The sequence below is a fragment of the Vidua chalybeata genome, chromosome 1 (genome assembly GCF_026979565.1).
Source record: "Vidua chalybeata isolate OUT-0048 chromosome 1, bVidCha1 merged haplotype, whole genome shotgun sequence".
Taxonomy (NCBI): domain Eukaryota; kingdom Metazoa; phylum Chordata; class Aves; order Passeriformes; family Viduidae; genus Vidua; species Vidua chalybeata.
The window spans coordinates 44,241,944-44,265,211 of record NC_071530.1 but is presented as its reverse complement, the minus strand read 5'-3'; the positions used below and the strand labels follow the sequence as shown (position 1 = coordinate 44,265,211).

General features: G+C 43.4%; 1 protein-coding gene across 1 annotated transcript in view; it reads left to right on the top strand.

Moving 5' to 3' along the window:
- TMC2 (transmembrane channel like 2) overlaps positions 1-22,248 on the top strand; it is a 31,208-nt gene extending 8,960 nt beyond the window's left edge. The window contains exons 8-20 of the mRNA XM_053963134.1: positions 160-258; positions 3,484-3,626; positions 5,075-5,222; positions 5,652-5,840; positions 7,325-7,504; positions 8,316-8,468; positions 9,767-9,895; positions 12,036-12,103; positions 12,564-12,803; positions 14,702-14,827; positions 19,228-19,306; positions 20,436-20,556; positions 21,662-22,248. Coding sequence (XP_053819109.1) covers positions 160-258; positions 3,484-3,626; positions 5,075-5,222; positions 5,652-5,840; positions 7,325-7,504; positions 8,316-8,468; positions 9,767-9,895; positions 12,036-12,103; positions 12,564-12,803; positions 14,702-14,827; positions 19,228-19,306; positions 20,436-20,556; positions 21,662-21,915 — 1,929 coding nt within the window. The 3' untranslated portion in view covers positions 21,916-22,248. The remainder of the gene's footprint in view (positions 1-159; positions 259-3,483; positions 3,627-5,074; positions 5,223-5,651; positions 5,841-7,324; positions 7,505-8,315; positions 8,469-9,766; positions 9,896-12,035; positions 12,104-12,563; positions 12,804-14,701; positions 14,828-19,227; positions 19,307-20,435; positions 20,557-21,661) is intronic.
- Positions 22,249-23,268: the final 1,020 nt, after the last annotated feature.

The following is a 23,268-nucleotide window of genomic DNA, read 5'->3' as shown; positions in this document are numbered from 1 at the left end:
GCTGCTCTAGCATTAATAAATAAAATATATATCAAAATCAACAAAAAAGGAAAACCAACCAAAAGCAAACCAAAACAGACTCATTAAGAAAAAAAACCTGTTAAAAAATTCTTTGGTGTTTTATAGTATACATGCATCACTGTTATTAATGTTCTCCAGGTCCTGATGGGAATGCCATATGGGAGTTTGCCAAGGAAAACTGTACCCCGGGCTGAACAAGCAACAGCTATGGATTTTTCAGTTCTTTGGGATTTTGAGGTAAGCACACAAGTGTTAATCATAAAATATCACTTGAATACCTCCTAAAACCCCTCAGAAGTTAGTGGTGCTACAAGGATGATTTTGTTCCAAGATAAACCAGGGGAGCTGGTTTCTTCCAGAAGAAGTGTGGAAAGCCTTTTGTTGCAACAAAATCTTTGTGGATGCTGAGATTTCTGGCCAAAACAGCATGTCCACATGCAGACACCTGCATATGGATTTGAACAACTTCAATATACAAATGTGCTGCCTGGCATACATCATGTGTGTGTAGACACAAAAGCCATTTTGCTTCCAACTGGAAAGGCACCAAGTACCCAGGTGATAGGCTCGAGCTGCTCCAAACCAGGCAGCCGGACAGAGACTTCAAGCTGCAGACTCCCTTCACAAGCAGAGCGTACCTTGCCAGACCACTGAAAGTGATTGGGAAGGGGGTTGCTCCCCATGTCCATGCCCTCCCTGTTTCACTGAAATATTTACATGAGCCTGAAGTGCAAAACAAAGTTTAGGCTTGCACCCAAAGGAAAATCCTAAGTTTCCAACCATCTCTGGGTGCTTGCCTGCAATACCAATTCACCTCCCACCCCTGTTACTTTGAAAATTTAAGCCAAAAGGATTAAGTGCTTTTAGGTGACAGCCCAAGAAAAGGTATGTGCAGGGGGTGAAGACTTTTGGATGTAATCAGTGCCTTGGGATCTGACTTTTAAAACAGTTACTTCTGGAAATATTTTTTCAGTGCTTGTCAGCACTGACGCACATGCTACAAGCATGGGACCACAGGTTACAGTCCTTCTGTAATAAACCCCTTGCAATTTCCTTAGCTTAAAAAAAAAAAAAAAAAAAGAAAGAAAAAAAACCAAACCAACCACATAAAAACAACCAAGCAACAACCAAAAAAGCTACCTTGTTGTAAACCAGATAATTTAAACTAATCTATTAATAAGTATTCAAATATTGGTGTCGAGGAACTTGCCAGGGCCAGGCCTTCATTTACCCCCCATAATCTGCTGAGGATCCTTTCAACTCTTCTCCCTGCACTTTCCCTCACTGCTAGAATCCAGAATTCAGAAATTAATTAGGGACATTTTTAATAGCAGCGTAAGGAATGAAAAACTCATTTGAGCAGTGCACTGTAAAAAAACAAGAGGTAGCATTTAAACTCATTAAGCCAGAAGAATAAAAAGCAAAATAAAACCCTAAAACAAACAAACAAAAAATTCTGAAGGAGTGTTGATTAAATGCAGCTGCTGATTTTCTCTGGAAGACCATAAGTAATAGACCTATCAGAAAGGAAACTTGTCTCTGGATGAGGCTGTATGCTTCCAGGAAATGCTTACTCCCATGACTTGCCAGTCTCCTGCTGTCACTGAGGTGTTGGTCCTCTGAACCCCTCTGCTGTACAGGTCCCCATCCAGTGCCCATTCCCTCCCCGTCTGACATCAAGGAGCAATCATTCAAGCTCAAGAAGCATCTCCAACTCCGGGGCAACACAGTACACCAACACCCTCTGCAGCCAGGAGATGTCAAATGAAGCCCTGTGCAGAGGTTTGCCCTTTGAAAATTAATATAAGCTTATTCCAGATGCTCCACAGGAGAGGTGCAGGGCAGAAATATAAATCAGAGTAGGCATAAATGAAGAGTCAATACCATTACCCTGAAAAATACCTTTCAGGAGAGAGGAGCTGGGGAAATGTATGCTTTGGCAGGAAGGAGGTCACATCACAGATTTCTAGAGGAGTAGAAAGGAATAAATCTCACCTGGACAGCAGACACCATGTCTCACAAATGGAGGTTAAAGAACATACTGGATGATGTGAGCAGAGAAACTCATTTTTCAGTCCCTGGCATCTGATGAATCAAGAAGACAAAGGTTTGGAATTACATCTTGAAAAGCAAACTTCACTAGCGCCTTCCAGGGACATTACATCTTACAAGGCTTTCTTCCACCACACCTCCCCAAGCAGACATTGTGTGTAACAGGCTACGAGCCCCAGGCAGCCGTGCTGTGGTGTGCCAGCCACAGGCTTGCTGCACTGGCAAGAAACACACACAGAATGGTCCTGGACTTGTGGCACAGAGCTTTGTGCAGGGCAAGAATGCAGCTTCCATGGCACCTGGGGATACCCAAGCTTTTTATTAGGTTAGGGATAAAAAGTCCAGAGTTTTTGGGGGAGCTCAGTTTGATTGATCAAGTAAAGGTGGTCAAACACTGGAAGAAAGGCCCAGAAAGGTTGTGGGAGCTCTGTCCTTGGAGATTGTCAAAGCTCAGCTGGACATAGCCCTGAGCCACAGCACTTCCTTTTGCATTTGGCTCTGCTTTGAGCAGGGGGCTTGGCTAGACAGCCTCCAGAAGCCCCTTTACATTTAAACGCTTCAATGTCTCTAGACAAGATCCATTACTCAGGCTCTGATACGAACTTCAATTATGTCCTTCCAAAGGCTTGATCAGAGGGGAAATTGCTCAACTATCATGGCCAGACTGATTAAGTACACTTAACTTAGGAGCTGAAAGACAAGGGGCAAAAAGTAAAGTACAATGTGCAGTGATACACATAAACTTGGACGAGATATGACAGAAAACCAGAAAACCAGAGATTGCTAATGTGAATTAAGTGATCTGTATGCTCGTTGAATACCTAACAGATTGCACAGCAAAAAATAGATCTACTTGAGACAACATGGTTGATACTGTGTCTGAGCTCTGCTTTCCACAGGAAAGTAATGCTTTGATTTCACTCTTTAGTTATATTTGCTCTGCAGGTGGCAACCAGTAAAATGAACTAAATCTGCAAGGCACTGAGCATCAGCTGCCTCCTACCTGAAAGGAAAAGTTTCATATCATGGTAGGAAGGCCCTTTGCTACAGCTTTTATACAAGATCTGAGTGTTTGATTATTGGCTTAGAGAAGCAGGTGGGCTACAGCCACAAAGAGCAATAAGGATGTTTTTCTGGGAGGGATGAAACAGCGATGAATCCAAACCACATTTTAGTTTTGAGCCACTATCCTCTAACATGGTCTCCCTCATCTTACCTCTCTTAGGAAGATAAACTGTTAAGAATATGGCTCTCAAAGGTGCCAGGGCAGCAAACAGACAAGAATGATACCCTAAAAACTTTTCCAAGTTGATTTTCCTTGTTTTAAATCTTCAGTTTTCTCTAGAAACCCCTTTCCTGCACAAAAGAAGCTGCATGGCTTACACAGGATTTCTTTTGCTTTACCTCCAGGGCTACATCAAATACTCAGCACTCTTTTATGGCTACTACAACAACCAGAGGACAATTGGCTGGTTGAAATACAGGCTGCCAATGGCATATTTCATGGTTGGCATCAGCGTATTTGGCTACAGCCTGATGGTTGTTATAAGATCGTAAGTGCAGCCGACCTTGTGCCCTCTGCAAAATCCACCCAGATGTGTCTCACAGCTGGGTTCCCCTCCCTGGGCACCCAGACTCGGTCCAGCCAGGGTGGGGGAATGTGGGGAAAGGGGGGGGTGTGCCTGCTGTTTTCATGCACTCAGCCTTCCCATCCAGCACCCTGGCTCTGGTGGGCAGAGGGGACCTGGGCACTCCCCTGCCTCATCCATGCACTCATATGCACTTATTCTGAACCCTTCCTGCTCCAGCCATCTTCTTCCTTCTCCTCCTCTCCAGATCTCTTTAACCCTTCCTCCAACATTACTACAGGGCCACAAAACAGGTAGATTTTGTAAATGAAGGAGGATTTTACTTGCAGTAAATTTCAAAGTTTCCTTTTGCATGCTTTTGCATGCTTTCATTGCAAAATAAACTTTCCTGAAAGACAACATGGGTCCCACAGGCAGTGCAAGGGTTGCAGAAAAGAGCCAAGTGCTACCAGACTGTGTTTGTTGAGTCCCTAAAGGAATCAGTGGAGTTTAAAAATGGCCACAGTTTCTGTGTCTCTTGTGCACTGTCCCCAGCCCTAGTGAGGCTCCCACAGCATCCTCAGGGCACTGAGGATGCAGCCAAAGCACTTGTCAGTGCTGTAATGGTCTCTGCAAACTTAAAATTAAAAAATAAGCCCCTCTATCTCTGCCTGAAGGACATGCTATGAAAAGTTCTTCCTTTCTTTGGAAGAAAGGATAAGCCCATGGCTTTGTATCACTTCCTGAAACAGGCCATATTGCTGTGCAGCAGAAAGAGCTACTTGAGCCTTTGGCTTGAGTGGGACATGGGGATTTGCTGTACATTTGCCATGAAATTGCAGCATCCGTTGTCTTGCCTTCCTTGAGGAACTAGTGCTAGGAACTCTAGGGGGACTTACAGAAGGATTTCAGGGATCAAATAATAAAGAAGAAACAGCAGAAGCCATATCTGCTCCTATGCTGATTAACAAGAATAATCCTTTTTCTCTCCCTGCATGACTTCCTGCAAGCTCTTTGGCTCCAGCATTGTGCAGCAAGTGAAGTCTCACTAAACCTTTGTGCTGCAGTGGGTACTGGACGGGACATGGGGGTTTTGACTAAATTTAACTAACTAAAGGTAGCCATAACCATATACTGCAGCCTAGGACCCAGAAGCACTGTAAACAGACTTTCTTCAGGCACCAGCTGGATAAAGCAATCCTTAATCTCCTTAATCACCTATGCTAGTTTTTCTCTGTAGCACTATTTTTAATAGAAGGCCTACGTAGCCCTGACAGTTGACAGTTCAGTCCTCCTTAGACCTAAATTCCAATGGCACATTTTAGTCATTCCCAAGCCCCACTCCATCTTACCCAAGCTTTGCAAAGCTGAAGGGTACGTGGTGGCTCTGTGGAACACTGTCTGACCTTGTCACTGCACACATCCTTACGCAGGATGGCTCGCAATGCCAACGAAAGCACGGCAGATGGGGATGATGACAACTTCATTTTCAGCTGGAAAATGTTCACCAGCTGGGACTACCTCATTGGCAACCCAGAGACAGCAGACAACAAGTTTGCATCCATCACCACCAGCTTCAAGGTAAACCTAACTGTCCTCAGCCTGCTCCTGGAGACTTCCAGGATTTACCAATGGCAGAGAATTAAAGGGAAATCTGGATACCTACTCAGCATCTCTCCAAAGGAACAAGGCATGGTGTGATCAATGGTAGTCCAGCTTCTGTGACCCCCTTCCTCTAACTCCCTTTTTTTGGCCTTTGAAAGAATTTGTATTAATTTAGAGTGCAGTTCCCCTGGGATATCTCAGGCTCTTTGCCATTTGATACCTTTCAGTCAAACCAGGATACCTCTATGGAGCTTAGTTTGAATTTAACCAAAACTACCAAGTTGGATATAGCCAGAATAGCAGAAGACTGCATTTCATAGGGTGAAAAACCTTGTGATGTTGCCTTACGCTTTGTGGTGCAAGATATCCATCCCAATTTCTTAAGCACCCCTCCCTTTTTTTCAGGAGTCTATTGTAGATGAGCAAGAAAGCAACAAAGATGAGAATATCCATCTAAGGAGGTTCCTGCGAGTTTTGGCCAATGTCCTCATCATATGCTGCTTGTGTGGGAGTGGCTACCTCATTTATTTTGTGGTGAAACGCTCCCAGACATTTTCCAAAATGCAAAATGTTGGGTGGTATGAAAGAAATGAGGTAAGGAAACTTTGCTTCCAGCTTTCTGCTGGGATAATTTGCTGTGGACATCAGCAAATTATTTGCCAGGTTGAGGATAGCATCCAAGGCAGGGAGATTCCCTATCAGGGCCCAGGAGTCCCCTTCAGTACCTTTGCACTTGTTGTAGCTGCAATGCACATTGATCTCACTGAAATTTCCGAGGGCAAATTAACAACTCCTGCAGAGAAGGGAAAATACTCTTATGATAAATCAGTACAAAAGTCAATGGCTTTTCAGCACTTCCAACACCAATCACTATCTTAAGAATCAAGTTGCATAATAATGTTTACAGACTCTATTGTATTAGAAAATTCTCTGGGTGTTAGAAATATGCATAATCAGACTTAACTCTAAAATCAAATCTTTGTCGTCCACCTTGAATAATGGGAATAAAATTTTAGACCTGAAAAAAAAATGTCAATTGTCAAAGTTTCCCTTTTTCTGATTTTGGAATGAGAAGATCAAATCTTTAAGCTCTTCACATACAGCAAAAAATATTTCAGCCTATGGAAAGGTTTCATTTCAATGTCTATTACATTATCATGTATTTATATATCAAAGCCAAATTAAATTCAAAGCCATGCATTTTTAAATTCCTTCAAAAAACTTTAGAAAGACAGCACTTGCTTACAAAATGCTTTGATTTATCACTATAGATTTTTCCCAAAGAAAAAAATCTTATTTAAAAAAAAGTTTAATGTCTGACCCTTTCCTGGTAATAATCTGAGATCTGAATAAATATTGTGCTGGGTACTGTTACTTCTCCTGGAAAGAAAAGCTCAAAGAAGAGTCAGAGACTGCCTGAACCTGTACAGGTACAGGCCATGGGCCTATAGAGCTATAAAAAAATTTAAAGCCTGTAAGTCATGTCTGAGATAAACTTGACTGGCCAATGACCTCATTGACCACAGTGCAACTTAGTATCTGGCTTGATAAAGAGGAACAAAGATACCATTGGGACACACTTTCTTGAGCTACAAAACTGAGATCTTGACATGCTTCTGTTCAAGTCTGCAAATGCCTTCTGCAAAAGCAAAGGTGCTGAACGTAGAAAATAAACATTAGCACTAACTAATTATCTTTATGCACACAAGCCAAGTCTTGCGCTTCCTCTGAAACCAAAATAAGAACCTTGGAGCTGATGCAAGCAATACTGCAAGGTACTTGAGGAACCTAAATATTCATGAGCCTGGACTGACAGGGAGCAAATTCTTTGGAGCTCATCCCTTTGAGATAAGAGCAAAAATGCTCCTGCAAGAGCAAGTCATGCAACCCGGCCCTGAAGTCTGACGCTGTGCCGCCTGCACACTAAGCAAAGCCAGGAGATGAGTTTGCTTTGACTCCCTCCCCTTTATAAATCCTTCAGAAATATCCAACCAGTTGCCAGCAGCTCCCACTCTGCTCAAAGTAAGATAGTCACTGTTGTTACTATTAGCAGTTATCTCGTTTTCCTCATGTGGCAGGTTGAAATTGTGATGTCCTTGCTGGGCATGTTTTGCCCTCCACTGTTTGAAACCATCGCTGCACTAGAAAATTACCATCCCCGTATTGGGCTGAAATGGCAGCTGGGGCGGATCTTCGCGCTCTTCCTGGGGAACCTCTACACATTTTTGTTGGCCTTGATGGATGATGTCAACGAAAAAGTAAGAGCTGAGCCAAAAAGCCGTGGTCAAATAGCATTTCCCAGAGTTGAGGGTGAACATACCCTGTCCCCACAGCCAGCAGGGACAATCACCCCTTTTGCAGCAGGTGCTTGCTCTGTCCCTAATCCTCTTGAGCAGTGCCCCAGGGAGACTCACCAAGCAGAGTCTCTGGCTTCTCTTTACAGCCCTGAAAAGAGTGTACTTATTGTCTTCCTATAATCAGAGCATGTTAGGGTAATTCTATTTTTTTTTCTCCATCTGACACTGTTTGCAATTTCTATTACTGCAGACCCTGAGGATACAGTTTATAATCCTCTTCCCCTGCCTCCCCTCTTTAACATTATCCTGGTAGCATGTTGTGGGCAGATAACTGCAGGAAAGGATAAACGTCTAACTTATCCACAAAAAAAAAAATTACTCTGTTTTAAACTAAGAAGAATTAGAAGAACCAGGGCAGTTTGCTCTGCCCTGAAAAATTATGAATAATGCAAAGAGGAGGACTAAGTGAAGGCTACATCTGCATACAGGAGGAGGAGGTCTGACTCCTCCATGTACAGGGAACACGTTGCTTGTTCCCCAAAAACTCGTGGAGCCTTGACCTGCTCTCAGCTGCTGCTCCAATGTTCCAGACAAAAGAGGATTTTTTGTGCTATTGCCAGCACTGTAACTCCATTGTGAACAGATGTTTATACAAGGGATGGTAACTGCTAAGGAGGGAGGAACTCAATGCCTTGGATTTCTTCAAATCCATGTTTTCTATTTTCTGATGGTTTTGTCTGGGCGGGGGTGTGGGTGTGTCTGTTCATTGCAGCTGGCAGAAGAGGACGTGGTAAAAAACATCACTCACTGGACACTGCTTGGTCACCACAACTCATCTGCAGGGAATGACAGCACTGTCACCCCACCTCCCCTTGACCCTGCAGACGTGCCCAGGGGACCCTGCTGGGAGACAACTGTCGGCATCGTAAGAAATCCATTATGTAGCAAGTCTCTCTGTTGATTTGGAATCGTCCATTTTTATTTTTCCCATCGATGCCTTTAACATTTCCAGGCTTGAAGTTTTCCTCACAAACAGCAGCTCTTTCCCCCACTCTCATACAGCATCACCAAGGCAATACAAGCCCTTGGCCATGGTTCTCAAGCCATGGTGGTGAAATCCTCAGCTGGATGGAGCCAGGGCACGCACAGCTCTGAGGCACTGGCTGTGAAGAGCACAAAAGGCCAGGCAGTCTGCAGCCATGCCTGCACCATGTTCTTGTTCAGATCATGACTGTGCCTTTGAAGCGAACCTCTCTTCTCCATTTAGTGTTGCACTTGTTCCAGAGAGGCTTTGGTACAGACGTAAAACCCAACCAGAGGACACGCCTCTGGGGAACTCCGGACATGTCCCAGTCCATAATGCAGAATGGGATTAAAGCAGAATTTGGCAAAAGTAACCCCCTTGAAAGGCAGGCAGGGTGGCCTTCAAGTCCTCAGAGTTTCACCACACAAATTCACTCTGCAACATTTATCTTGCACCAGGAAGATCTGCAACCAGACTATGCACAACTTAAAAAGTAAAAGCAAGTGCACATTCGAGGCGTCTTCAAAAGCCACATGGTTCTCAGTCACGTGGGAAAAGATCAGGCACTGTCACCCCTCAGAAGGAGCTGATCCTTGGTGCAGCTGAGCTGTCCTTCAGCAGATCTTTGGTTTTTCCCCCTCATACTTTAAAAACCTTTCTTGTGAGTGTCTTTCCTTTTGAATCCTTGGGCCACCAGTTATTTCCCCCCTATGAGTCTTCCTTCTGCCTGCAATTTTATCTTCCTTGTCTTGCACATCTCCTTTCTCTACACTTACACACAGCTCTTGTTTACAACTGAACAATTTTCTTAGGAGTTCACATAAAAGTTATGGGGCTGAGCCATACCAGAGCTATGTACAATCAAAACGACTGAGGGCATGTGTTTATTTTATACCAGCACTATTGCAGCATTAGCATTCTGCTCCCACTTTCTGTACTGCCACAGCATGCAGTGCAGTCAATAATGCCAGCAGCAGCTATCAGGTCTAACAGCTATAGCAGAGCTTGTAGCTCCCAAGCACAGAGGTAAAGCTTAGGCACTGCACGGTGTTTGAAAACAGGCATGGAGTTTGCCTATGGCATGCTTTTCTGAAGATTACTGTCATATAAAGACAAATAGCTTAATAAAAAATACAGTCCTGAATGCATTACCGAAATTACAGGAGTTAAATGGGTTTTTTCCTTCTTTTAAATTGCAGGAGTTTGTGAGGCTCACTGTGTCTGATATCCTGGTGACCTACATAACCATTCTGGTGGGAGATTTCATACGAGCTTGCTTTGTCAGATTTGTGAATTACTGTTGGTGCTGGGACCTAGAGGCTGGATTTGTAAGTATCTTATAGGCAAGAAGATAAAAGAAATTTAGGGCCATTTGGTCAGACACTACAAATGAATTTGTTTTGAATGCTTCCAGTGGCCGTCTGGTCTTGCTGGATAATTGGTATCCATAGTCTGCATCATTTTTCTGGGTCAATCAGCTCCATTCCAGTAAGAACTCTACAAAAATGCAGTTCTCCTCCCCATCTCAGAACTTTAAAATGTGAAGCTGACTTAAAAAATAAATCATCCGGTGTTCATTCAGTTGCTACAACCCCAAAACCTTAGGCCCTTCTATATCCCTTTTCAAAGCCCCAGACCTTCCTGTTCATTGCCCACCCTGCAGGCAGGAACCTGCTTTTCTCACAGCAGTGTCTCCTGGTTGCTCCTGGAAGCTGGTGTTTCTTCTGCTGCAATGGAACAAGGAGCATTGCCTTCCCCTCTCACATGTGTGTAACACACAGCAACACTGGACTCTGGTATTCATAAAGGCTGCATTGCCAAAGCAGTCAGTACTGGAGCTGCACAAAACACCAAACAATATAATGGAGGGACAGATGCAAGTCCATTGATTCACATGGGAGGAAACAAAACCAGATGGATTCAGACAGAGAGGAAAATACCTTGCAAGATTACAAGCAGACCAGTGCACCCACTGGTGCCTAGCTGTCATATTGGGAGGGTTCCCAGGAGTGGTTTGGAGAAGAGCAAAAAGGAGGGCTTTGGTCAAGGAAGAGCAGGCAGGGAACAACAGGCATTTTGCTGCTTGTGGAGCTCTTTGTGTTTCTTCTGAGGGAGGCAGAGGACATCTCCCAGGGTGCCCTAGGAAGGTCCCCCCAGCAGCCAAGCAGCATGAAATTACTTCCATTGCTTGTGCAAAGATGGTTTGCTGATGGCCAACTAGACCAATCGAGCCAGGGACACCAGCACAATTTTATAGGTGTTTTTCTAATGCAGATAATGAATAAGCTTCTTGTTAAACCCAGCCTTCTCACATAGGAATATTCAAGGCAGAGGACAGCAGACACTGAAAGGTGTCTTTACTTTCATGTGAAAAAGAAGCCAATACTAGCTTCCAGCTAAAGATTTCAAACAGAAATGGACCCGAATGAAAAAAAACCCAAAGAAAACAGTGTTTACAGCCATCCCTTCCCAAAGCTGTGAGCAGTCAGCAAAGCAAGAATCTGACTAGACTTCCCTTGAGTTTTCATCATAAAGCACAAACATCTTCAACTTTATGAATTGTTGACAGTATTAAGTATATGCAAATGGCACAAAAACCAGACATACCACATAGGATATTCCAAAGTTATAAGAGCAACACTCAACATTTCTTAGAATTCTGTTTTCTGCATTGCAATTAAAAAAAAAAAAAAGAGTAGGTTTTTTTCAAGAAAGCATGACATCAAAATCTTTACATAAAGTTTATTCTGCCAAAAATCACCCAAGTTTTGTGCACACAAAAGTAGATATATATAGAAGAAACAGCTTCATCATAGGAAAATCTAACAAAATAAAAATTTATAAAGCAACAAATACTGCCAGTAGATCAGATTAGCCTGTTCTGGACCTGCCACCATTAGCACCCACATCAGATAGCTAAAATACTGCTTTATATGGAGCAATATATCAGCTAGCACCAAGTAAAATGTCACCTAATACACATCAGGTCATATATTCGCTCATATTTCTCTCCCTTTGCCCTGTGTTTCTGTTCTTCAGCAGCTTGGACCCAGGGATACGGACATAATCCAGCATAACATTTGCCTTCCAGCTCATAATTATCACTGCTTCAAGATTCAATATTTTACCAGGGATGAACTGTAAGTTCATAGCCAGGCACCAGCTGGAGTTTAAACGTGGTCCCGTGCCATGCTCACAGCTGGTGTCAATAAGCAGGGAGAGAGAAACACAGAGCAGCTCTAAGCACCTCCATATATCTTGCCAGTTTTCAGGAAGCCAAGAGAGAAGCAGCAGTAGCTCCAGTTCTGTTTTCCCCACACTGCTGCTGCTCATGCAAGCAGTGTGCATGCAGCAGGAGCCCTCCCAGGAACCCCTGCTTGCCAGCTTTAAATAAGCATCATGCACCCAGCAGAAAATAATAGCAGGTACCTCTAGCAACAGCACACTTTCCTTTCTTTCCCCATACAGCCGTCCTATGCAGAGTTTGACATTAGTGGCAACGTTTTGGGTTTGGTTTTCAACCAGGGAATGATTTGGTAAGATATTTCCTTTTTTTTTTTTATTTTTCACGTTATTTAGAAAACCTGTTTAGTGGAGTTAGAAAGCTTCCAAGCCAACTAGATAAACCTCTGTGTTGTTTTTTCTGATTGGCTTTCTGTGCTTAACTATAAAAGTGTGTCTCTCTCCTCTGGTTACATTCACCTAACATTTTCCAAGCTGTCTCCAAGAAATTTTTGTCACAAACTGAAGAACTTCTTTTGCAACCCCTGAGCAGTTTGAGGCCTTGCTGGTCCTCAGTGAGGGGGACCATACCATAACCTGTGGGTGCAGGTGATTTCTCCCTGTGGGAGCACATGGGTGGCACCTATCAGCCCGCTCAGCCTTTGTTTGTGAACAAACTTGTCACCACGCGAACACCTCCGTTTCTGTTCTTGAAAAGAGTAAGCCTTCCAGGCTGTCAAAAAACAGCTCCTGTCCTTCTCTTTTCCTTTTCAGGATGGGATCCTTTTACGCACCAGGGCTCGTGGGTATAAACGTGCTGCGCTTATTAACCTCCATGTATTTTCAGTGCTGGGCTGTTATGAGTAGCAATGTCCCTCATGCAAGAGTCTTCAAAGCATCCAAGTCTAACAATTTTTACATGGGATTGCTCCTGCTGATCCTCTTCCTCAGCCTCCTGCCTGTGGCTTACACCATCATGTCACTGCCTCCCTCCTTTGACTGTGGACCTTTCAGGTACTACCAGAATACCAAAAAGGATATTTTTGCTCTCTAGTACATGAGAACAAAATTTTCATTTAGTTCTGAGAACAAAATTTTCATATTTTCAAGAAGTTAGAAGGACTGGACTCCAGCAGAGATGGTGAAGCGTTTAAATCCTTAGCAATGTGAGGCAAAGGGTCATGTCCAGCTATGGGGTGTAAACAGTCAGCTGGGAGCACTGAACATGCTCCTGTCTGCTGCTCTCCTCTGCTACATGATTCCCAGTGTTTACCCAACACACACTGATGAAAGCATCAGAGAACAGCAGGGGTGAGACAACAAGGTGCAGCCCCCAGTTAAAAAAAAAAAAAAAAACCCAAAAAAAAAAAAAACAAAAAAAAAAAAAAAAAAAACAAAAAACAAAAAAAAAAAAAAAAAAAACAAAAAAAAAAACAAAAAAAAAAAAAAAAAAAAAAAAACGAAAACAAAAAAAAACACTCACCCAACTGGAGGATCCTAAAGGCTCTTTGGAACATTGAGGAAACAAAATTAGTCCAAAGCATGTATTTTACATGTTGACTTTAGTTGGCAAATAGCAGGAAATGGATAGGGGTGAGCCTGTAAAATTGCTGCCTTTTTTTCCCCCCTTCTTCTTTGCTGTTTGGGGTTTTTTTTTAAATGTTGTGGGGCTTTCTGTTTCTTTTAATTATGACAGAATCAGCACTGCACAAAGCATCCAGTGGACTGGATTAACGTGCCAATAAAGTCTAATTTGATTGAATAACGCCATTTCCTGGGCCTGCTGAATCTGACTCAGCAAGGAGCCAGCTTGGAACAAATTGTTCTTGTAGATGCAGTGTTTTAGGTTATCTGCTTGCTGACGGAGAATGACATCAGAAAGCTAAAAGACTCGGGGGGAAGGCAAGAGACCAAAATACCCTCAATTCTCTAACAAGGACAGGTGTCAACGAGTAATGTCAGAAGATCTGACAAGTAACTTGTTGCACACACACTATCATTCAGAGATGACTAATCTGCAATGTGAAAGAGCTATTTCAATTCCCAATCAACCCTTCAAAAGCCACTCAGCCTGATTCAGACCCTTGGCAGCTCAACTGAAAGCTCAGCTCTCCTGAGCTCCTGGCAGTTGATGAGGTTGGGATACTGTTTATCCAAGTTTTCTTTATTGACTCTCATCATCAAGACAGGGAGTCCAACACCCTCCTGACTGGAATCCTGCAAGCTCCCAGGAGGCACCAAGCCTAAATGGGAGGAAAAGTCCTGATAGGGTTGAATTCCCAGAGATGCTGGGGAGAGAAGAAGGTCAGTTACATAATCCAGCCCTTTACAGATTTGTTCTTCTTTCATACAGAATACTCTCATCTGCCTTATCAATCCCATTTGAAATTACTCTTTCACTGAGTCTCCTATTAAGCAATAATCACAGCTTGCTATTTTTGTCATTACTTAGCAGCTCTTCAAGTTGGCTCATTATTTCAGAAAGATGGAATTTGCATATGGAAAGTCATCTCTACCATGAAAAGGCCATACTTAACAAGATATTCATCAGAAATGTGGTTAGTGCAATCTGTAGGGTTTTATTTATTTCAGAGGGGGAAATAGTCAGGACTCATAAAGGAGTCAGGCGTGGAAATAAAGGTATTGACTCCAGGAGCAAGTTGGCCTAGCAAAGATTAATTGTATAGTCAATGAGGGGAGAGAGCGAGGGAATGAATACCAATAGAAAATAGAAATAGAAAATTTCAACAGAAAATTTCAAATAAAGGCATTTTAAAGTCCTTTGTGGCCTTCAGCAAGCTGACGTTCATTGAAAGAGAGGTGAAACATGCTGCTTAGCACCATAAGACTGTGGGGCATTTTGTCCCTCCAGAAGATATCTACACCCCTTAACTGGTTGTTTGTCTTCTCAGTGGAAAGAAAAAGATGTATGATGTCATTCAAGAGACCATTGAGCTTGATTTTCCACTTTTCGTTGCCAAGATCTTCAGCTATGTGGCAAATCCAGGACTGATCATACCTGCAATTCTGCTCATGGTGTAAGTTTTCATTGCAATATTACATACCTGGCTGGGGGGAAGGTTGGAAAAAGAAAATTCTGTATGTAAGTCAGGTCTAAATACAGGTTCTGCTGAGATAACGGCACAGATTAGAGCAGACACATGCTCCCTACCCCCCTTACCTTTGCCTAACCCAATTTCCCAAAATTTAATTACCTGACCCAATTAAACACAACTTGGTGGATGAAATACATTGCTGACAGAGGCCTTGTAGATATCTAAGCTGTCACAGCTTCCATATGAAAAATGTTCTGTAGCCAGCAGGAAATAAATGGACAGTCTCAGCCTGGTGCCTTTTGGAGAAGCAATTTCTGTCACAGCTGGTGGTATTTAGAGCACAGCCAAGACAGGGCATTCAAAAATTACATGTTCCAAAAATATGAAGGGTTGTGAGCTTTGTTTGGGTTTGGGGGGGTTTTACTTTTTCATTTTTCAAATAATACATCTGGTATTTGTTTTAGTGCCGTTTGATCATTTCAGCTTTGAAATCAGACTTAAATCCTCAGCACCTTCAGCAGTACTAGGATTAGTTCTCCTTTTATTTGAAAAGATATTTTTGGCACTGTTCATGAGGCATTACAAAGCTATCAAAATGAGTAGGAGGGCTGTGGCCAAATTCTGTAGGCAGTTCTGAGCACGTCAGACTAATCAATGGTAGACGGGGACAGAGCTGGGGAGCCTGTTACATCCAGAGATTCCTGTTCTGACTCTTCCTGGGACATCCACACACATTGGAGATGAGCACAGCTGCCCTTGGGCACTGTGATGCTTCATCCTGCATAGCTACACTGAAGGTAATGCCATTGAATTATATCAAATACAAGTTCCATACAACATTTCTTATATAAACAACCTGAGAAAAATCCTAATTAAACTGAAAATGACATGTCAGCACTCTACCTGCCTCAAACTACTCACTCATTTTAACCTAAAAAAGATGAACAGGTAGTATAAGTTGTGCAGGCAGATCCTCCACCTGTACAGATCAGATCAGGTCTGTGCAAGAGACAAGTCTCACACCACATCCCTGGCATTGCCAAGCATATTACTGAATTAGAAACTCTGTTCCTGTGGGCTTCACAGTAGCACTGGCAGGTGCTACTGCAAACACAAAATGAAGACCGCAGAACACCACAAATGGGCCACCTTTACAAAAGGGCTTCAGGGCAGGTTTCTGAGGCTTTGATGCAGCCCTCAAAAAAGCTGATGGGAGAGAGTAATACCTTTGAAAATAATGTGTTTTTTTCCAGTGACAACCTCCTGCCCTTTCCTCCACTGATGGCTGGGAAAAGTAACCGCACAAAATCCGTTTATTTGTTGAAGAGACACCTTTTATCATACCTTCCCAGTGCTGGCTATTCCCACACCACAGCTTTACCATTAGTCCAACTCTCCCCAAGACACAGTTTTGTCTCTGCCTTGATTCCCCTCTGAGAACTGAGATACTTTATGTCCATTTTACCTAAAATGTCCTCATTTTCCACCCAGATACACTGCCTGTATGTATTACATACTTGTGATTTCCAGCTGTTCAGCTCCCAAGAGAGTCACAGCCCTAAATAAGTGGCTTCCCCCATGGTGCCTGGACAGTCTGACCTACAGTCCCTTAGCAGTAGCTCTCACAATCCCTGAGAACATTGGGTGCCTTGCAGAGGCACTGCTTGTTATCTACATGCTCACCTTGCCTATGATAATCCCAGACAAGATCATAGTGAACAAACAAGGTTGTTTCTTAAGGCTTTGGCCCTTTTCTCCTTTTCAGTCAAGTGCCCAGTTTCCTGCCTTGTCTCTGCAAATCTTCAACTTCTGTTGTGGTGCTTAACAGGCAGACAGGGTTAAGCTGGAGCTAGTCCATATGATGAACCCCACCCAGTTTTCCAAGAGACTGAAACCAGGGAAATGCAAAAGCTTAATTTAGTCCTGATGAGCATAGAGCCAGAAGCCCTCAAATCAGCAGGCAAGGCAACCTGCAATCCAGCCTAGTTAAAAATAGCCTCGTAAATGGACGGTCTGTTGATTTTGATTGCAGTCTCTCAAAAAATGTGTTTTCCACTTACTATGGATTGAATTAAGTAATTTCCTCTAGCCATGACAACTTCTCTTTTATCCAGTTACAATCCAAAATGCATCTTCTTTATTTTGGTTCTTAGCTCCTGGTTCCAAAAAATGATGGGGTCCAGTGAGTGACATGGGTGTCAAGTTTACCACCCTGCTTTTAACGGCCCAAGGACAAGAGAAAGGGAAATAGGAAATACAGAGAAAGAAGAATGAAAGGTATTGTGCCCATGGGCACATAACCTAATCTCACTCAGCTGAGAGTAGGATTTCAAGCTGTGGCCTTCAGAGCTTCCTAGCAGAAGATAGAAGCATTTTACTGTATCAAAAACGGGGGGGAAATTAAAATTCCTCTGCATGCTAGAAAAGGACAGTGATCCACACTCTCCCCAGAACTGGGGAAGCAATACATCAGAGAAGAGGGGTGCCAGGGTGTCATGGTTTAAACCCATATGGAAATTAGGCACTACCCAGCTACTTGCTCAACCTCTTCTCTCTCTCTCCAATCCTGGCTGAATGAGGAGGAGAATCAAAGAAAAACTTGTAGATTGAGACAAGAGCAATTCAATAATCAAAATCAAAGTAAAATATAGTAATAATGCTAATATGATAATAATAATAAAAAGGGAAAAATAAGTGACACACAATACAGTTGCTCACCACCCACTGACTGATGCCAGACTCCCCTTCCCAAAACCAGACTGGCCCCTGTTAAAGGTGACCCCCCCCTATTTATACACCAGGCATGACATTCTGTGGTGTGGAATATTCTTTTGGTCAGTTCAGGTCACCTGTCCCACCTATGCCCCCTCCCAGTTTCTTTTGTGTACCTCCTCACTGGCAGAGCTTGAGACAAAAACAAAGGTCCTTGCTCAACTTAGGATAAACAAGAATTAGCAAAACGAAAACATCAGTGTGTTATCAACACCATTCTTATTCACAGCCCTGATTACAAAGTAGAATTTTCTACACTATGAGCTTGTTAACATAGAAAAAATAGAACTATCAAACCTTTACAGAAGAACAAAAAGAAAAAACAATTTCCAAGAGGATTTGCAGGACAGAGAGCCCAGATCACCAAGACTGAGTTTTGGGTTAATATTAGGCAAAAGGAAGAAAATGTGTTTCCTCTAAACTCCCCTGTAAAAAGACTCAAGAAAGGCAATCCTAAGCACCACTTCCTGATCTTCCAAGTGGAAACCCACATGTCAGTACATGGTGCCTTGCTGAGCTTAGGGTCAGGCATTCAGTTGATGAAATCCTTGAGTCTGGCTTGAGGTTGATGAACCTGGGCGGGAGCAACACACAGAGGTTATGAACATCAGGAAACCATTTTTCTTTCCCTACTTTTGTTTTCCTTCTATAAGAGAATTTTCTATTTTATTAAAAAAAAAAAAAAAGCAAAACAAAACAAACAAGAAAAAAAAAAAAAAAAAGCCAAACAAGTATAGCAGTGAATTGAATGGCTGGTACTTTTCCTGGAATGGCTTGGAGTCACTGAGCAGATGATGGTTATAATTTAGAAAAATAAAGGCACTCCACAAAAGCAGGAGGGGACATTTTTTTACTACCAAAATATTACTGGCTGGTGAGTGTCAGAGGTGGTGAGACAGACCCAGACACTTGGGCATGTTTTAAAGCACAGCCTTCTTGTGTGCCAGAGGCTGGCAGCCAGCATGTCCTCTTCCATCCCCACTTGCCTTTCAGTTCCCTCCAGCTTGGCTCAGTTTTCCCCTGGCATTGGCGTGCCCTTTTTGGAGAAGAGAGCATCAAAACAAAAGCCCATGGCTCTGCTCCAACCTGGCTTCTGCTTGCCCTCAAGGGCCCTGTCCAGGGATATAGGATGCAGCTGATCCTGGAAAAGGGAGCAGGACTGTTCCTTAAGCACTGCTTTTCAGGAGAGGTGTCAAGGTCCTATCTACCACTATTTCCCTGGTTTTCCAGTTTTTCCTAAGGTCCCTGTGTCACCTGGTGGCAGTTCCATCTCAAGGCTGGTGCCTGGTTTCCCCAAGATTGGTGCAAAGGAAGCAGAGAGAGCCCATGGCCAGCCAAGGTGGAGGCACGAGGGCAGGCTGGTCATTTTTCTTCTCTTTGAGAAGAACTGAGCTTTGGCTGGCCTCAGCCTGTCTCAGCTCACCATGCCACAGGCAGCCCAAATTTTTCCTAAACCTTCTAAAAGAAGTTTGAGCTTCTAAAAGAAGTTTGGAGACAACTGGTGGGAAAATTAGGAATTAGAAAGTAGGCCAAAAATTACACGTTCCTTCCTTGTGAAACTTTCTCTTTCCCCTGATCCTATCACTACAGCAACATGTTTTCTTTTCTAGCCTCACCATCTATTACCTGAATGCTGTGTCTAAAGCATATCAGCGTGCCAACGCAGAGCTGAAGAAGAAAATGCAAATGGTAAGTACTGATCTGGCAAACCCACCTTTGAAATACCATGCACTTAAATTTTGATGTAGCATATGCCTTAAATCACTCTTCTCTTTGGTGACACAAGAAGATTACGTACTTTATGCTTGTTCAGTCCCCTCTGATGGCATTTAATGTCTAGCTGTGCAGAGTGGTCACATCCCATAATAGCCTATTTCATACATCAGAACTACAGTTGGCTTTCCCATAAACTGTGCTTTTCATCTCCAAAAGTAAGCTACCTCAAAGATCAGACAATGCTTTGGTGTCTGAGATTTCCCAGGAATAATGATAAGCCCATGGAAACCACAACCATTTTACTGGCACAGGACAGGATCCAAGCCAAGGAAGCAGTGCCACATAAAGCAAAACATCACATAAAGCAGAGATTGGCGCAACATTAAAAGTGAGGATTGTGAGCACTGAAAAATGGCACTCCATAAATTACATTCAAATACTCAAATTCAGAGTTGATCACTCAGCTTAAAGGAAGTGGCTTGGTGCAAAGGGCACCCTCGAGTACTGCAGGAGGTGAACCTGTGCTACAGCACACTCACATTTTGGGGCACTCCATTTCACGCTGCACAACCTGGCTGGGATCAGGGCTAAAGGGATCACAAAGCAGGATTCAGCCCTATCCAAAAATTACAGATTCCCTCTACTATCCAGAAGAAAGCCCTTTTGCAGCCCTAAATGTATGCAAGTAAAGCCAAAGCCAGCCCTACAGCCCATCCCTGTGCTGCCATACCCTCTTCCTCTGGCATTTATCCCTGACACCCTCTCTCAAAAGAGGCTCACGTTTAAAACTAACCAATACACCAGAGAGGGCAGATTGGTAGCTGTAGGAACACACAGACAGCCTGATGGACCTAAACCATGTTATCAGCAAGTGCTTTGCCCTAACAGGAGTAGAGCCACTGTTTTCCAGTCCTGCCTGGGATGTACTTTCTTGCCTAGAAACACTTGATCACTGGACCAGGATTCCACGCCTTGAACTTGGCAAAGATATTCATTCATGCCAACAAATACTTAGCCAGGCAAACATGACACCAGGCCACCATTTCCCAGATTACACCCAGACTGGGTTTTTAACTAAACCAAATGGTTTTTATTGATGCAGCAACGAGAAGAGGAGAAAAATAAGAGGAACAACAAAGCCAGTACGAACCCTATGCTGCAAGATCTGGAGGATTTACTTACACCAAGTACAAAGACTGAAAGTCCCCCCAAACAAGCAGAAGGTAAAAATTAATACAATCTCCCCATAACACTTCTGAAAGGGCTCATTAGCCACCAAAGTGACTGGCAGGATTGAGAAACTGGAGGGATACACTTTAGCAAGGGGTTGGAGGAGTATAATTAGCACAGATTTTGTCCTGTCGCAGAAGTCTACCTGCCAAAGGACACTCTGGAAGGGCACATTTTTAGACTGGATTATATCTCACACAGGCTTATCACAGTGGGAATTGTAATCCAAAATTATGATTCACATCCCAACTATTAACCATGCTGGTCATGAAACCAGCAATTTATTCTGGGAACAGTGTTTAAGCTCAGTGTTGTTTCAGGTCTGGTGAGTTGAGTCAGACTTTTTCTTCCTGAGTTGAGCTTTTCATTGGAAAATTCAGCATTAATGAGGCAGAAACTTCTCACAGGATTGGGTTAAGTCTTAGGGAAAATAAATGCATGCTCTAAGATCAGCTGTGGGGGTCTGTGGGCAGAAAGAACCAGGAGGAGGTATTAGCACCAGGATTGGGTTATTTTCAAAGAAAATGGATCCTCCAGGCTTAATCTCAACCAGCCACTTCCTGACTGTCAGAGCCTCCAGCTCTTGCTTGTGAAAATCACCTGAAAGATTTTGATTTTATCCTGGTACAGGTGAGAAAAGCAGACTAGTGCCATCATAACCCCCTTGAATTTGATGGGCTGAGATGAACTGGAAGATTCAGAGCAAGCCAGTACAGATCCCCTCCAAAGCAGACTCAAGGCATTCATTTAAATGGAAATAGTGCTGGCAGTGTTTTGAGTGCACTGAAAATAAAGACTAAAATCAGGAATTACCCACCACCACCCTATGCCTAGATGTGTACCAGCATGGCTGGTAGGATTATTGTGTCTTATCAATGCATCAGAAAGAACCTGAAAAGAGGGGTTGGGCAGCAGAGACGGGTACTGGCGGTTGAGTTGGAGGGGGAACACACTTATCCTGATTTCTTCACTCAGATGCTCAAACACAAATCCCCAGACACTCTGGTTATTGCACAGAGAAGAAACAGCAGCCACTGGGGAGAGGATGAAAGGCAGTGTTTGCTACCAAGAAAATAACATTCATAATCTTTGCTCTAGACAACAAAATAGAACCTCCAAATGGGACCAGCCCTGCCAGGAAACCAGGCAGAGGAGAAGTCCTGGCTGGCAGCCCCATGGCCATTGGGAGAGGAGCAGCATTCACCCCGCCGTCGCAAGTGTTTGTGACACAGCCACGGACACTGGGCGTTTGGGCACCCTACCCTGGCCAGCCCAGGCCATGGGGGCACCCCCTGGGACCAGTCCCTGGAAGAGGGAGAGGGCACCCATGCTACCCACGGGCTGCTCGATAACCTCAGCAAAGTTTCTCCTGTGCTGCATGAACTGTTGTAGTTTTGATAGGCAATGATTCCTGCATGCTGGACATCCACTCTTGGTGCTCTGTATCTATCCAAAACGCTCTAATACAGATTTGTTTAGACACTTAGTAGTAGTACTTATGAGTTGTTACCCCCAAAGGCTTTTCTGATTTTGATCTCAAGGGAAATGTAAGGCAGTCAGAACAAAAATCAGCCATGACACTGCCGAAATGCTTCACACAGGATGCAGCCCTGTGGCCACTAACTTGCTCTGTGGAGCAAGTGCTTGCCAGTACTTTCAAAGGCTTCTTTAATTAATAAAAGTGGTGTGACTTTACCTGTCATTTAAACAGAGGTTTGTTGTGGTTTTTTTTTTTTGTTCCTCTACCTGAAGAATTTAGTATTCTTATAAAAAATTGAGTGTCCCTGCTCAGCCACAAGGCAGCTGCTATTAGTAGAGGATTCCTACCAGAGGGAATTTTGTCAGCTGCATTTTGTCCCTTGTCATAGTTTTTCTATATTCTACCTCCTCCAAACTTTCATCTTTCAATCTCGCCACCACTTTCTCTAGGTTCCCACTCCACTCCTCTTTTCACAGTCTGTTGACAGCAGCTTGCACCATTATTTCACTCCCTGGATATGATTCCTAGTCTAGCAACACCACCCAGCACAACTGAGAGACTAACAGTGCCTTGGCCTAGTTTCTGATTATAATAATTTAGAAATTCCTGTTGCCATATAAGAACAGTAGAGAAGTACTTCCAGGAGATACAAGCAAGAGGTAAATAAAAGGAGACTTAAATTAAATCATTGCATTTTGCTTTCAAATACAGAAAAGTCAATGGATTGTTTCTAGAAACAGCTGTTCCTGGTGCACAGCTCAAAGTCAGTTTGGCTGTTCCCAGGACACTGCTGTGGTCAGGGTTGGTCGTTCCCCCATAGAGCCTCCACGTCAGATTTATTTCCTGTCAAAGGACATTTCTCTGGTCTGGGTCCCACAGAAAAGGTTTTGTCTTGCCTCTTTACCGTGAGAGCTGCTGATGCAACACGGCTGTGGTGAGCTCGCTGCAGAGATACCCATTCACTGAACTGGAGAAAAGTCAGACAAGAGAAGGCCTTTTCCAGGAGACATCCTTCCTTGGAAGTGTCCATATTGGTCAGAAAGTGCTGGGAGAAGGTGTTCCCAGCCTGCCAACCCAGAAGGATGTGGCAGAAACAACACAGTGCCCTGATTTCGGCACAGCCTGTCTGCGCTGCAGACTCTGGTATCTTAGGGACTGGTTGCATATCAAGGAAAAGCACTCTCCTCCTCTCCACTCCTCAGCTCACACTGAAACACAATTTGGA